The following is a 14,350-nucleotide window of genomic DNA, read 5'->3' as shown; positions in this document are numbered from 1 at the left end:
CAGCTGACTGTGTTCATGGAGCTTGGTCAGACTCATGATGTAATGGTGGAGGGCATGCCGGATTTAGAGATAACGGAAAAACTGGCCCCTTTGCCTGGTGAATGAGCCCTGCAACTGTGGAAAGGAGACCATATGGGTCCCCTCCATGACACCTTCCAGCATAGAGATGCCAATCATATTCCACCCAGGCAGTCCCCATAGAGTAATTATGTGTCCAAGGGCAGTTCTCATTCAATTTAGAGTCTGTGGTAAGATGCCCATGCCACCCCAAATACCCGAGGGTCGCAAGCCAGGCCACCAAGACACACTGCATCGCAAGACAGAGAGATAGCGGAGGTTGAGTGCCATATAAATAGCAGACATCACCCATGGCCCACCGCCCTGTCATGAAGGTCGGTTTCAATATTGGTGAGTATAGACAGTAGCCAATCAAAGCAAGGAGCGCCATTCTATTATGATTGTGTATCAGCTACGCCAACACTCCCCTCGTACGGTGACGTAAAGTACTTACTCATGGCTATTCTGGGGGGCCTCACCCCCTTAAAGAAAAGCCTGCACAGTTGCTGTTTTGTGAGTAAAAAAGGCCTGTGGGGTCCTATACAGGTAATGTTGCAACTGATACTGGAGTCGTGGCAGCAACACCATTTTAAACATATCAGCTCTGCCCATGCAAGACAAAGGAAGGGGAGACCAAAAGAGCAGATCAGCATGCTAACTAAGAATCTGGTGTGAAACGTTCTATGCCCATGCCCTGTCCTCATCACACGTCACATAAACTCTGAGATACTTAAGCCGTTCCGTGACACTGTCAGTGACGAAGTCCAGTCAATGTGCCCCACATCTGCCCCCAGTGGGTAGACCAATGATTTAGTCCTGTTAATGGTGAGGCCAGAGAATTCAGCAACACTATTCGGAATCTAGAGGGCCCGCAGTTTGGAATCCTGCAGATTCTGGAGGAAGATTAGAAGATCATCTGCATAAACGATATCCTGTCCTAGGCTTCGCATGTTCACACAAACTCCTAAGCCAAGGTGTCTCTGTGAAGCCACGCAACGAGTGGCTCTACAGCTAGTGCAAACAACAAACGCAAGATGGGGCAGCCCTGTAAAGACCCCCTTTCCACTGGAAACTCACTGGAGAGCTATAGACCGGGAAAAACCCTGGCCCTAAAATCACTGTAGAGAAGTTGGATGCAACGTATGAAAACCTTACCAAAATTGGCCTTTCAGAGGATCACAAATAAATAATCCAAAGCAAACATATCGAAGGCCTTCTCATAGTCGACCAGGAGAAATTCCAGGGGGCCCAGAAACCTGTCCGCTAGAACAAGCACTTTATGAAGTCTACACATATTATGGTGTGTGAAGTGCCCTGGCATAATCCCACATTGATCTTTATGAATTAATGAGTCAAACACCATTCACAGTCAGGTTGCTAGCACTTTGCCATTTACTTCACCTCAACGTTGATAAGATAAATAGGGCAGTATGATCCCCATCTGTCCAAGGGGCACCCTGCCTTGGAATCATTACTATGTTGGTGAGCTGTGGGTCACGCGGTAACCGCCCACTCTCTAAGGCCTTATCGATCAAAGCTTTGATCGTAGGAATGGATTGGGAGACCATGAGCCGAAAGAACTGCACAGGGAATCCATTCAGAACCAGGGACCTCCCTCCCTGGAGCAGTGTTAGTGATTCCACCAATTCTTCCTTCGTGACTCATTCCTCCCACCGAGTTTTTTCATATTGGGAGTGTAGGAACTGGCAAGTCCAGGACAAAATCAGTCAACACCCCAGGGTCTGAGGAGTTGCATCTAGCATAAAGTGAGGAGTAGTGTGAAGCAAATTCGGTAACGACGCGCTGGCATACCACCAGCTGCGTATTAGATGAGCGAATTGTAGTGATGTGGCAGGGGGCCTCTCTGCATGTGCATAACTAATGTAACAGTTTGGAGGTTTTATTCCCCAGTGTTAGACCCGGCTATGAAAAGGGAGCAAGTCCGCTCTCACCTCCCCCAATTGTGATTGACGGATTCGTTCTTTGTGTGCTGTTGTTGTACAGGATCGGGAGCCAATTGGCACCGAGCCCCAATCCCAAAAAAGTGCCCTTCAAATCAGCATTTTCCTGTTTTTGTTGTCTGCATCAGTCAGCCAAATGGGTACTATACCTCCCCCACATTTGAGCTTTGAAGGCTACCCAAAGGGTGAGCCTAACTGGTGTTGTGTTCAGAGTAGCCCTCCACTTTGGGAGTAAGGCGTGATCCATACTCTGGGTCACTTAATCACCACGCTGACAGTCTCCACCTGCCCCGTTCTCGCAGTCCCATTCCCTTTACACTCAGTCTGACTGGAGAGTGGTCTGAGAGACTGCAAACCATTATTTGACTATCTAAAACAGTCTGTTTGTGGCTTACTGGACGCTCCCCGCGTGACCGGGACCTCTTCCACCACCAGACGGCCCATCAGGAGCTGTGAGTTTAAGCAACTGAGACGTTCGAGCAATAAGGGTGAAAGTTGCGGAGGAGCATACACGTTAGCAATAATTGGTGGTTATCATGCAGCATTTCTGCAGTGCTGATGTAGCGGCCCTAAATGTCCTGCCATGTTGGGTATGAATAAATACCAGCCTATTTGGTAGCAGAAAAGCGACACTACAGGAACCTCAGATTAATCCGGCATGGTAATCTCTGCTGTAACCAAATCTTAGCAAGATTGGACATTTGGAATCCAAGAGATGTGTCTCTCGAAGGAGAAGAACGTCTGTTACATAGTCCTCGGTCAACTTAAGGACGGCACTCCCCTTTAGCGTATCCAAAATTCCAGTGACTTTCCAGTATATAGCTTGAAAAATAAGAGGACTTAGTGTATCCTCAGTCATTGATTGATTATGGCTAAGCCTGTACTTCCTATCTGCCCAGCATTAGGAGGGATATAGCGGAAAAGGAATGTAGAAGTAAGAACAACAATCAACAACCAGCAATAACGCATCCTGGCCTTCCACCCCATGCTGCCAAAACTCGAAGCATCTGTCAAACGGCAGTGAAAAGCCATAACTCCCAAACCTATCCGTAGAAATAAAACAAACTAAAAATACAGAAACGCAAAGTAAGGGGGCCACTGTTACCACTTTACATCTGGTCTGGAGATTCCACAAATCCATGACATTTTCTATGGAGCAAGGCTCAGCCCATCGGAGACAGCCCCTCCCATCATCTGAGTTTTAACCAGCCGATTCTCACCTGGGGGCCGGCATAAATTACCAGAAGCCAAAGGTGCAGGGGCTCCAGCATTGGACACAGCAGCCATAACAGAACATTCATGTTAGAAGTGAAGACCGTCCCAATTTGGACGCCTGAGCCCTCATACCATAACCAGTGACTCCCTGCTGTACCACATATTGTCCACCGCCAACTCTGACTCCGTCCCAGATCCGCAGTCTGTGTCACCTGGCCAATTATGGACCTAAGGTGATGACAGTGTCATTTCCTCTGCTCCTTAGGTTTCACTTGGGGTGACCCACCCCATCCTCGCCCTGCGTCGGCCCCACACCAATCGGGTGAGCCAGGTCCACAAAGTGACTGTTGCTCGGCTGCCCAGTCCCATGCAGATTTAGTAGTCTCAGAGAAGAAAGTCTTTGATTGACAGATGACTTTAAGTATGGCCGGTTATAGCAGGCGGTAGTCCAGTTTCATTGCCCTCAGCTTCTGCTTGACACCCTAGAAGGATTGACGTTGATGATGGACCATCCTGGTGTAATCTGGAAAAATCATGGTCCATTTAGATTTGTGTGTGAGTTGACCCTTTTTCCTAGCCGCCTAAAGTCTGATGTCACGATCTTTGTGATTAGGAATCCTGGCAGTGAGTGTTCTGGAGGGATCACTAGGAGGTGGGACCTGTTTTCGGCATCCTCAGGGTTGTCAAGCAGCCCTGCTTTGAAGGAGGCAAGACGGCAGACCTCGGTCTATAATTCTTGTTTGGAGTTCTCAAGCTCCCCAATTCTGCCCTCAGCCGCCGTGACTCTGTCCATGGCATTCTGCCGATCCTGCCCCAAGAGCAATATGTCCGATCCCACCTCATTGATTCGAGGCTCCAAAGGGGGGGTCTGGAAGTGTCAGTTGCCGGAAGTATGGCTGTTGTTTCAGGCGATGCAGCAGGTTTTCTCTCCTCACCACCAGGATCCATCGTTCTCCTTGCACAATAGCTTTTTCCAGCACCTCATGGAAACTGCCCCCGCAAACTCATCCATTTTGAGTTGGTGATGCTGAAACACACACTTGTCCTTCACCTTTATGACTTCAGAGAGAGGCCTAGGTGCCTACCCCAAGGAGTGCTCTTGTAAGCCCTACTGGCAAATGAAGAGAAGAAGGACGTCCAGAATGAGGGGAGCGCCAACGGAGATGCGATGCGGCAGCGGAGCAGTCATCTAACAGGGCAGTTTCAGCTGCTCAAGTATCCAGTTTGACCCCACAGGCACACAGCAGGGTGAATATGGAGGAGTACCTAGACCTCAGACGCTCCACAAGTGATGCGTACTACCTTGCACAGGTGTAGGTGTTGGGCCAGTGTGAGGCAGAGGGTCACTCTCCTCCGCAAGCCTCACCAGAGAGGTCAGTCTCCCTTAGGAGGATCAAGTTCAGCAGGCACAAAAATAGGGAATCTCCACTGCAACCTCTTCACTGCCACCGACTACCCAGGCCCACCCGCCCCACCGCAAGCTCGTCAGGCCCCCCAACAGGAAGAACAGACTGGGTGAGCAGACTCGCGGGGCGCCGGGACACCCAGAGTCAAGTGAACAGGGGTGGGGCCAGGGCATGGGGCACCTCACCATCTTCAGCAATCAAGCCACTTCCCCTGGTGACCGTGGGGATCCACTCCCCAAGAGGAGCACAGGCAGATGCTGTCCAGAGGTCATAATCACTCTGCTGCCACCGCTCAGAGGGGCTGCCCCCAAGATCTGCTGCCGCCCCATGTCGGACTCTCCGTCTCGCCCTGGATCAGGGCCAGTCCTATCAACACCAGCTCTGCGATTGACACAGGGCTGCAGAGGGTCTGCCCAAGACTCCATACAGCCAGCTCCACGGGTCACCAGCACCAAGGAGCGTGGAGCTGAGGCATCTAGCAGGGCCTGGCCTCCCTGCAGGCCGCGCCCGGCGTCTCACACTGCCGCAGTATAGTCTGTCCCGGGCAAGGACGGAGCCCCCTGAACCTGCAGCCAGGAGTGCAGGGTGCTCGCCGAGGCTACTCCGCGCAGGAGCCCTCAATGGGGGTTAGGCAAGCTCACACTGGCATGAGCAATGATGTATTTACCTGAGCTCGGGCGAGAGCTCTGGAAACCAAGGCTGCAATGTCTGTAGCTAGGCCACTCCCAGTGTCTGCCTTTCAATCACTGGAGATGAACCTCATGAGAACCAGCTCACCCATATGAGGTAATGCAAAAAGGTATGCAAATAAGTCCTATGATCTAACATTGTGACATTACTAGTGTAAGGTGTCCCTGAGAGGAACTCTACAAGGCGTCGATAGACTCTAGCTATTTTCAGACCTCACAGCTGGAACCGTGTGCCTTGACTCCGCTTTCCCTTCTGACACGTCATGCCGATTTACTTTCTGCCGTAAATGATTTTATTAGAAATACTGTTCCATCGTGGGCATGGGTACACAGTTTCTTTGGCTCATGGTATTAGAGTAATAGGTGGAACAGGGGCGGTGTGTTTGAGTGCATTTTTCTCTTCTCCCTCTACAGCCTCCACCACACAGCCTCTCTATCTCTGGCTGCAGAGACAAGTATGTCATTATGGTGTCTTGTATATTGACAGTGGAGGCTGGTGACCTTTAATAATGATGAGGGGCAGAATTCCAGTGAGCAAGCCGGACTTCTTCTTGGAGGGTTTGAGGAGTTTGCTCACACTCGCTTGCACTCACTCAGTTTAATTCAGTTACTTCCATTCACACTTGCACTCACTTTTACTTACTCTGACTCGTTCATTCTTACTTAGTCCCACTCATTCTGACTCAGTCTCACAGTGACTCACTGAGTAGCATTCATTCTTGCTCGTTCTCACTGATTCAGCCAGCCCCAGTCATTCTCAATCAGTCTCATTCCGTCTCACTCAGCCTGACTCGCCAAGTGTCACTCTCTCTTATTCTCACTTAGTATCACTCATTTCACTCACTCAGTATCACTCATTCTGTCACTTGCTAAAACTCACTCAGCATCAATGTGGCTCACTCAGTCTCACACAGTAGCACTGAGTTACACGTCTCTAATCCTCCTTCACTGTCATTCATTCTCACTTGTTCTCACTCCCTCCTGCACTGACTCACACTCACAAATATAGAAGCACAGACATGCTCACACATGCACCCCCTTCACAGACACACTCATCCATACACATACAACATTTAAAAGCTTGTTTTACTTACACTGCTGCCTGCGCAGGTCACGTTTGGACTTTTCCTGCTTCTTGCTTTTTCCAGCGCTGGAGCATGAAACTGAAACCCTGAACCTGCGCAGTTGCAGATTTGAGGTTTTAGGCTCTGCTTTTCGCCCCACTCTTTCCCAACTCAGTGACTTGTTGATCAGCATACAGCCACTGGTACTGCAGGTCTTAGTCCTACAGTGCCCATAGCTACCATTAGCTGTGATACTTTAACACATCACAGATTGGGGAGGCACTGAGGCATGTCAGGTCCCTGAGGCCAGGGCTGGGATTTAACAAGCCCTGGACAATCTCTCTAATTGCTGGTGCCTTCATGTGCCCACACCAGCTATCAGACAGTGTCAAGCTGTTGCCTGATTTCATTATTTTTTATTATACCAAGAGTGAATAATACATTCTTATACACTCTTGGTAAAATACAAACAGGCCAGAAAACAAGGAAGGTGTATACCTGGAGCCCTTAATTTATTACCACCACTTATATAGCAGAAACCAAACTGTGGATCAGTGGTAAGGGAGGATTGGGGGCTGATTTGAGATTCTGGACCAGAGATAGATAAGAAGGTAAATGAGAGGTGAAACAAGCACAGTTTGTAATGCCTGCTTTTGTCTTCACTCAGGTTCTTGAGACCTGTGTGAAGAATTGTGGTCACAGGTTCCATGTATTGGTGGCAAGTCAGGAATTTGTTGAAGGCGTCCTGGTGCGAACTATCCTTCCTAAGAACAATCCGCCAACGGTGGTGCACGACAAGGTGCTGATCCTAATTCAGGTGAGACTGGAGGTGTGTGGAACACAGCTTTGTCCCAAACCCTATCTTACAGCCCCATTTCTCTGTGCCAAAAAGCACTAGACCTGTAATTCAATCTAACCTACCACCCAGTCCAACCCAATTCACCAACTTAACCAACCTGGCTCTCTTAAAACCTAGCATACCTGAAAACTGCCCCGCAGCTCTGGCTAACAACCAGTCTCGGGTGGTGTTTCTTTGCCCCAAAATGCAATTCAACTATCAATACACCTCAGCCATAAACCCAACAACACCCAGTGCCCAATCTCAACTTTAACTTAAAACACAATATTCTCAAATCTCAATGGACGCTAAAATCTCAACTAAATTCGTCCCCAAAATCTAAATAACCTAAAAAATTTAATCTGCCTAAGAATTTGCCCTACCTCTGTAATCCAACCTAACTGTGCTACCAATCGGTCAATCAATCAGCATTTGTAGAGTGCGGCACAGTCACCAGTGGAGGTATCCGGGCCCTGGGGTGCGAAGTCTCCGTTGAAAAGCCAGGTCTTGAGGGAACGACGGGAAGAGGGGAGAAACGATCAGTAAAAGGCAAAACAGAGGGAGAAAAACAAGCAGAAAAGGCAAAACAAAGAAGAAAACGTCAAGACAAATGGCAGAAATACGTGCAGAAAAGGGTAAAACAGAGGGCAGAAAAACCAGCCGAAAAAGGCAACAGAGGGCAGAAAAACGAGCAGAAACGGCAAAACTGAGCCAGAAACGAGCAGAGGAGGCACAAACACAGGGCAGCAGGTAGATAAGCAGTAGAGTGTAGTGGACTGCAGGCAAGCGGTCAGGAGAACTGTTGCAGGGGGAGCTGCTACAAAACCCAAATCAGCTAAACAAAGTTGAGTCTTTCCAAAACTCGACATGGCCCAACAAATCAACACAGTTTTACTCCACAATAAAGTAAGCTGGCATCCAACCCATTTCCCAGAAATCACCCCATCAACTCACCCTAACTTTTCCACAAAATCCTCCCTCAGTCATGGTCATAATATAAAGGATCCCCACAAGATCCATCTTTACCCAGTGTCTAATATCCACTTCACCCAGAAACCCAACTCTGCTGAAAAGTCCAGTTTTGCTACCCCACCAAAGTATCCTGAAACTTCTCTCCAGAAGCCAATTGAACCTCAAAACCTCTCAACCCTGCCCCAGATTCAAGGCCAAGCCTAGTAGGCAGTCGGAGAACTCAGCTTCTCCACGAGCAACTCTACCGTGACACGCCCATTACATCCCTGATGCTAATCATTTGATGAGTTAAATGGGGTTCTGCATGTAAAAAAGATCGTGAGTCAAAATCTGGAGTTCCTGCTGCTCCTTCACCCCTGCATGGACATCTTGTGTTTTTTAGGTTAGAATAGAACAGTGCAGTACTGGGAAACATATCATTGGGATCCAAGACTCTCTGCAGACAGAGGTATATACATGTGATGGAACCCAGGACACTCACCTTGCTTTCTTCCTTCTGCAGTCGTGGGCAGATGCCTTCCGCAGCTCCCCTGGCCTTACCGGTGTCGTGTCTGTTTACGAGGACCTGCGTCGGAAGGGCTTGGAGTTCCCCATGACCAACCTGGATACGCTGTCTCCGATCCACACACCGCAGAGGGTAAGACCTAGGATTGTGTTAGATGTGTTTGGGGAATTGAATGGAGATTGTCTTTCACAAGGGTCTCATTGCTCAGCCACATTACTGTGGAAGCACAGTCCTTTCTAAGAGTTATCTCATATCAGATACCCGGAGAGGCGACATCCTATGACAGCTGCAGTGATGTCATGGTCTAAGATCAGTTTTGTGGAGTGATGTTGCAGTCAAAAATCTGGTTCCTGGAATGATGTCACATCTAATAACGGATTACATGAGTGATGTCATAATCTGATATTATGTCAATTTTATTATGTAAGGTTCTTGAAGTGAAGCCCCAGTGTGAGCTACGTTAGCTGCGTGTTGCTTGGTCTGAGGTCAGTCCTTAAACTATGTCGCTGTTTCCCAGCTTTCTGGTAGAAGAGTACAGTCGGACGTCCTGTGCTTGGAGTAATGGGTGTGTAGATATTATTCTTAGGAAGTCTTTTCAAATGCCTTATGGGAATCTTTAAAACTGAGTTTTCAGCATGTGTTGCTGTAGATCACATGCAGTAGCCTATCCTGCCATCCCTTGTTGGGTTCAGAATATTACAAGTTGTTTACAATAAGAGATTGTTTTCTGTTTTGCGAATGACTTGTGATCACGTAGCCAAAACCCACAATGCATGTAGTCTCCACCCTAGGTTTGTTTTTCTACTCAAGTTGAGTGCCTCGCCTTTCTAAACTGTGTTGCACTGGAAAAATTGGCTTTTTATGCACCACAGCAAAGAGCAGACGGTGCTGAACAACACCGGTGACTTTTACTATGCGTAGGATATGGAAACACATTGAATGAGCGCATCAATGACCGTCAGATCCTCCATACTCGCCTTCCAGTTCCTATGACACCTTGGGGACTGGAAGAAGGAGGGCATCACCACCAGATGGAGCTTCTGCGTATGTTGCAGTCATTCAAAGAGGCTCCCTTCAGCATGGCGACACCATGGCAGCCGGATGAGAGTAAAATGCTTCCTTCCTGAAACAATGTCCAAGACTAGGTGCGCAGCCCGGTACCAACCATTCAAAAAAGATTTCTAAAACGTACAACTGAAAAATCTAAAAACCATGTAAAAACAATGTGCGTAACACCCAGAGTAGAAAGTACATACTAGGCGTCCACAAGATCCATTGTACTTTCAAGTTCGCATTCCTCCAGACTCTAATGGTGCTTCACGCATCTTGAAAAAGATGAATTACTCAAGGGATCACAAGAAGGGCACAGTCGGAAAAAGAATGCACAGGTCTGGCCACACCAGGGAAAAGGGTGGCATTGGGCACAACTACTCATGGCACATTCTAAGCTCGCAGACACTACGTGTCCGATATGACCGTTTCCAATGGGAGGACGTGGAGGAGTTTCTCTAACACCTTCCTGGAAAGTACTGGAAGGAAAGAGAAGATTGTCATGGAAGCGAAAATGATCTCTGATGCTGGCAACCGCTGCTACTTAGATGCTGCTGATACGGTTTACCATCAAATCATCACGTTTAATATTATGTCACCACACCTGGCTGCGTATTTCCGTGTTCTGACCTGAAGTTCATGTTTAAGATTTCCTGTTTGATGGCGTCCATCTCTTTGACCCACCTGTCGAGGAGGCCCCAGAAAACATCAAAAAGATCCCGACACCCCCAAGTTTATCAGGAACTCTTCAGCAACCACTGCCACTCCACCAATGTCAATTACCTCATTAAGGCACTCATCTCAGTAAACAGGCTTACTAGACAACACAGCCCTTTCACCAACAAAGACAGCGACAGCATGGTACACAGCATCAGTCTCTGCATAGAGGAGGACTTCTTGGAACAATAAGGGTTGTGGCAAGGGCTCCAGTTCCAAAGGGGCTTTTGTTGCAGCCAAACAATGACCCTGCACATTCAGCCAATCACAAAACACCTGTCTGGGGAAGGCTCAGGGTTTGCCCTCAGAAATGGAGAAAAATAACTGAGAGATGTGTGTTTTTCAGTGGTGCTGCAGGGCTACTCCACTAACTTGTGAAAGCACACACTCAACAAAGCTGCTGAAAGAGATTTGCTCACTGTTAAGCAAGGGGGCAATAGAGGTAGCTCCATTTCATCAGCAAGAGAAAGGAGTTTACTCTCAGACCCAAGAAGGATGGCACACTGTTTCTCATCGTTTAGATTTGTGGGTCTTAAATAGCTTCCTAAAAACCAGCCACTTCAAGATGACACCCTTACAGGGTGTGAGCCTGCCTGTACAAGAAAGAAACTTCCTAGCGGCCTTGGACCTCAAGGACACCTACTTTTACATCCCAATGCTATGGTTTCATTGCTAGTGGCCTGGTAGGGAAGAAGCAAACCAAAATCAGTTCAGTTTTATATTTCAGCATACAATCCGCACCAAGTATTTACCACATGGCATGCGACAGTGGTGGCTCGCCGCCAAGAAATTCTTGTTGACCCTTATCCAAAGGATAAGCTGGTAAAGACACTAAAACCATGTCCTAACTTCATCGCCAGTGACATACACTTCCTTTGGCAACCACTGCAGATCGAGAGTTACTTGAAAGCAGCCAGCACAAGCTTTCTCAGCCTTGGAAAGAGCACAGGCATTTCAGAGACTGATCCATTTGTTTGCTCAGCATTAGCTAACTGCAAGGGCGGCGAGTGGAAGAACCTTTCATTCAAGCCCACAATGACAATGTTGGCTTCCGGCATTCTTTCTAAACCCTGCAAGCAGAGCAGAAAAGGCACTGCATTCACTAGATGTCAACTGAGTACTAAATTGACAGAACGGAGACATTATACAAAACAAAGCAGCTATTTGTTTCCTTTGCGCCCACACAGCTTGGGAAACCCATCTCAGAAGGCAGCATAGCCAGATGAACTCGTGGAGGTTTTGCCGGCGTATTCCATATGTAAGAAAGATGCGAGTGTAGCTTTCCTTGGCAGCACCCCACCATTGATTGTGCAACATGGTCAAGTGTTCACAGCTATTCTAAATATTGCTGTATGGACATTCATGCAAAAAAGAAAGCCCAAGGGGGCGAAAGAGTTTCAAAAGCATTATTGATTACAACGACTTCTGCTTTCCGTCTGTCTCTGCCTTAAAGCATGGGGCACTGTTGTTATGTGTTTGTGCACAGCATGTGAACTACAACACTTGATGTAACTGGAAAATGTTACTTACGTGTAACAACCTGTTTGCAGCCAGTCATGTTGTAGATTTATATATTGTCAATCAAAAAAGGAGGGGACTAGTAGCAAGTTAGAGGTCCAGAACCCATGCTCCCATTAAGCAACGTATAGCTACAAGTGGAGGGTAACTGTTCCTATTGTAAAACATTTTTATTGGCATTTATAAACAATAGTACTACACGCAGGCACAGGCGGTATCGCCAGCATCACAGAGACTTACATATCAGAAGCGCCCGGTCACAGCCCTTTCGGTCTCGCAGTCTCATGGGCCCTCAGGCCATTCGCCTCTTCCCTGAGTGGGGCTGCCGGTGTGTGTTCGGGACCAGTCTCTGGGTATGCCCCCCCCAGAGCTCGCAGTGATCGCCTCGCCGCAGGGATGCCATGCAGTGTGATTGAATCCCTGTGACGGATGTCGTAGAGGCTATAGGAGTGCAGCCAGTGAGTAACCGCGAACTAACTGGGGACAGAGAACTAGGGAATGGGGGTGCACTATGTCGCCTATCCGAAATACTTGTATCTATGCGCTCGAGAGCTGGACCATCGTGCGGGGGAAGGCCGGGATGGTTGCGGACGCGGAGGCGGGGAGGGGACAGGGGGGGTGGGGGCATCAATCACAGCCTATGAGGAATCTGGCGGTGGGACCTGTGGTGTCTGCCTCTGCGAGGCACCAGGTGTTTGGACTGCCTGCGCGTGTCCCAGGGTGGGTTCCGGAGTCGCGGGCGCTCCCGAGGGGTCAATCGGCCTTGAACTCGCCACAGCCGCTGTTTCCTGCGCGAAAGCGTGCATTAACATGGCCCAGGGCATGGAGATCGGGTGTTTGCGCATCCCCCGGGCCTCCTCAGTTCTAAGTGTGGTTTCCTCCGCCTTGCCCCACTTCTTAACTGCTCCCACCCATGCCGCCAGAGGGGGCCCCCCTGGCGCCTTCCAATGCATAGCAATGCATCGTTTAGCGAGGAGCAACACCAGGAAAGCAAATTTCCTTTCCACTTTCTGCGGCTTATGTCGCCCATGAATACCCAACGCACACGCCTCCCATGTGTCCAGGTCCTGAAACCCTGTTATCGTTTTGAGGGCATTGTGAATTGTATGCCAGTAGCTGTGGAGCGTCGGACAATCCCAAAACATGTGCTTAAACGAGGCAGCAGGCTCCGGACATCTGGGGCAGCCAAACACGCCGTTAGGGAAATATTTCTGCAACTTTTCGGGGGTGAGATACGCCCTGTGCAATATATGCAACTGTATGTTCTTAAACCGATAGTTGCGGGACACTTTTTTCGTGTATTCCAGAGCCCTGGTCCACTCCCTGTCATGTAGAGGCCGCTGGAAGTCATCCTCCCAGTGTTCTCTAAGGATCACTAACGTAGGACTCCGCAGGGTCCTCACCGCTTTGTAAATCCAAGTGACAAGATGGCGACCCGGCCCCATCTGCAGTATCGCATGGAGAACCGGGTGCGTGGGGGGCTCCGTATCGATCCCCCCCCACTGCCTGCGGCAGTCCGTGAGAAGCTGCCTGTGCCGAAGGAATTGCCCCCCGGGAAGCTCGAAGTCCCCGATCAATGCATCGAAGGTCTGCAAGCTCTCCCCGGAGAACAACATCCCCACCTCCGTCACCGCACGATCCGTCCACACCCGCATCATTCGCTCTGTGTAATACGCCCGACCCCTAGGGAGCCCCACCAGTGGCAGCAGCGGAGAGTACAGGGGAGTACCCCGGCTGAGTCGGTGAACACGTGCCAAGCAGGCGCGCGCCGTCATGACCTGGAGGGGCCGGGATAACGGCGGTGCCGCACCCGGCAGCAGCATGCGATGGACAGCGGGGATTGGAATCCGCCCCGTCTCCGTGAGCAGCTCCTCTTGTGCCCGGCCTGCCGTCCAACGCGACACCCACTGTAATTGGGCGGCAAGGAAATACGCCTCGAATGAGGGAGCCGCCAACCCACCCTGATCAAGGGGCAATTGCAGTTTTGCCAGAGCAATACGCCGGCGGCCGTTGCCCCAAACGAGGGTCCCGAGCAGGGTGTCCAACTCCCGGAACAGGGATCGCGGGGGAACCACCGGAAGATTGGAGAAGAGGTAAAGCAGGCGCGGGACCAGGATCATCTTCGCGGCGGCTATCTTTCCCGGGACAGCCAAGTGGAGACCCTTCCAGAAATGTACCAGGGATTGGATGTTACCCATCAGTGCGCGGTAATTCCCCTCATAGATATCTTGCGGCGTATGATATAGTTTAACGCCGAGGTATCGAACCGCTTGGGGGCTCCACGAGATGTCAGCATCTCCTATTCGTATCGGGCCCTGGGGCACGACTTGCGTTAAGGGATAGACAGTGGACTTTGCC

General features: G+C 49.5%; 1 protein-coding gene and 1 long non-coding RNA gene across 5 annotated transcripts in view; one reads left to right on the top strand and one right to left on the bottom strand.

The window, feature by feature from the left end:
* TOM1 (target of myb1 membrane trafficking protein) overlaps positions 1-14,350 on the top strand; it is a 335,348-nt gene that overhangs the window by 160,381 nt on the left and 160,617 nt on the right. For all 4 annotated transcript variants that reach the window (XM_085601392.1, XM_085601391.1, XM_085601394.1 and 1 more), the window contains 2 exons: positions 7,060-7,209; positions 8,705-8,839. In XM_085601392.1, the coding sequence (XP_085457518.1) occupies positions 7,060-7,209; positions 8,705-8,839 (285 nt within the window). The remainder of the gene's footprint in view (positions 1-7,059; positions 7,210-8,704; positions 8,840-14,350) is intronic.
* The window catches only part of LOC146833536 (uncharacterized), a 184,318-nt gene that overhangs the window by 105,517 nt on the left and 64,451 nt on the right, over positions 1-14,350 (bottom strand). The window lies entirely within an intron of this gene.

This window comes from Triturus cristatus, chromosome 4_2 (genome assembly GCF_964204655.1).
Source record: "Triturus cristatus chromosome 4_2, aTriCri1.1, whole genome shotgun sequence".
NCBI lineage: Eukaryota > Metazoa > Chordata > Amphibia > Caudata > Salamandridae > Triturus > Triturus cristatus.
Note: the sequence above shows the minus strand (reverse complement) of the source record. Positions and strands in the feature narration are given on the sequence as shown.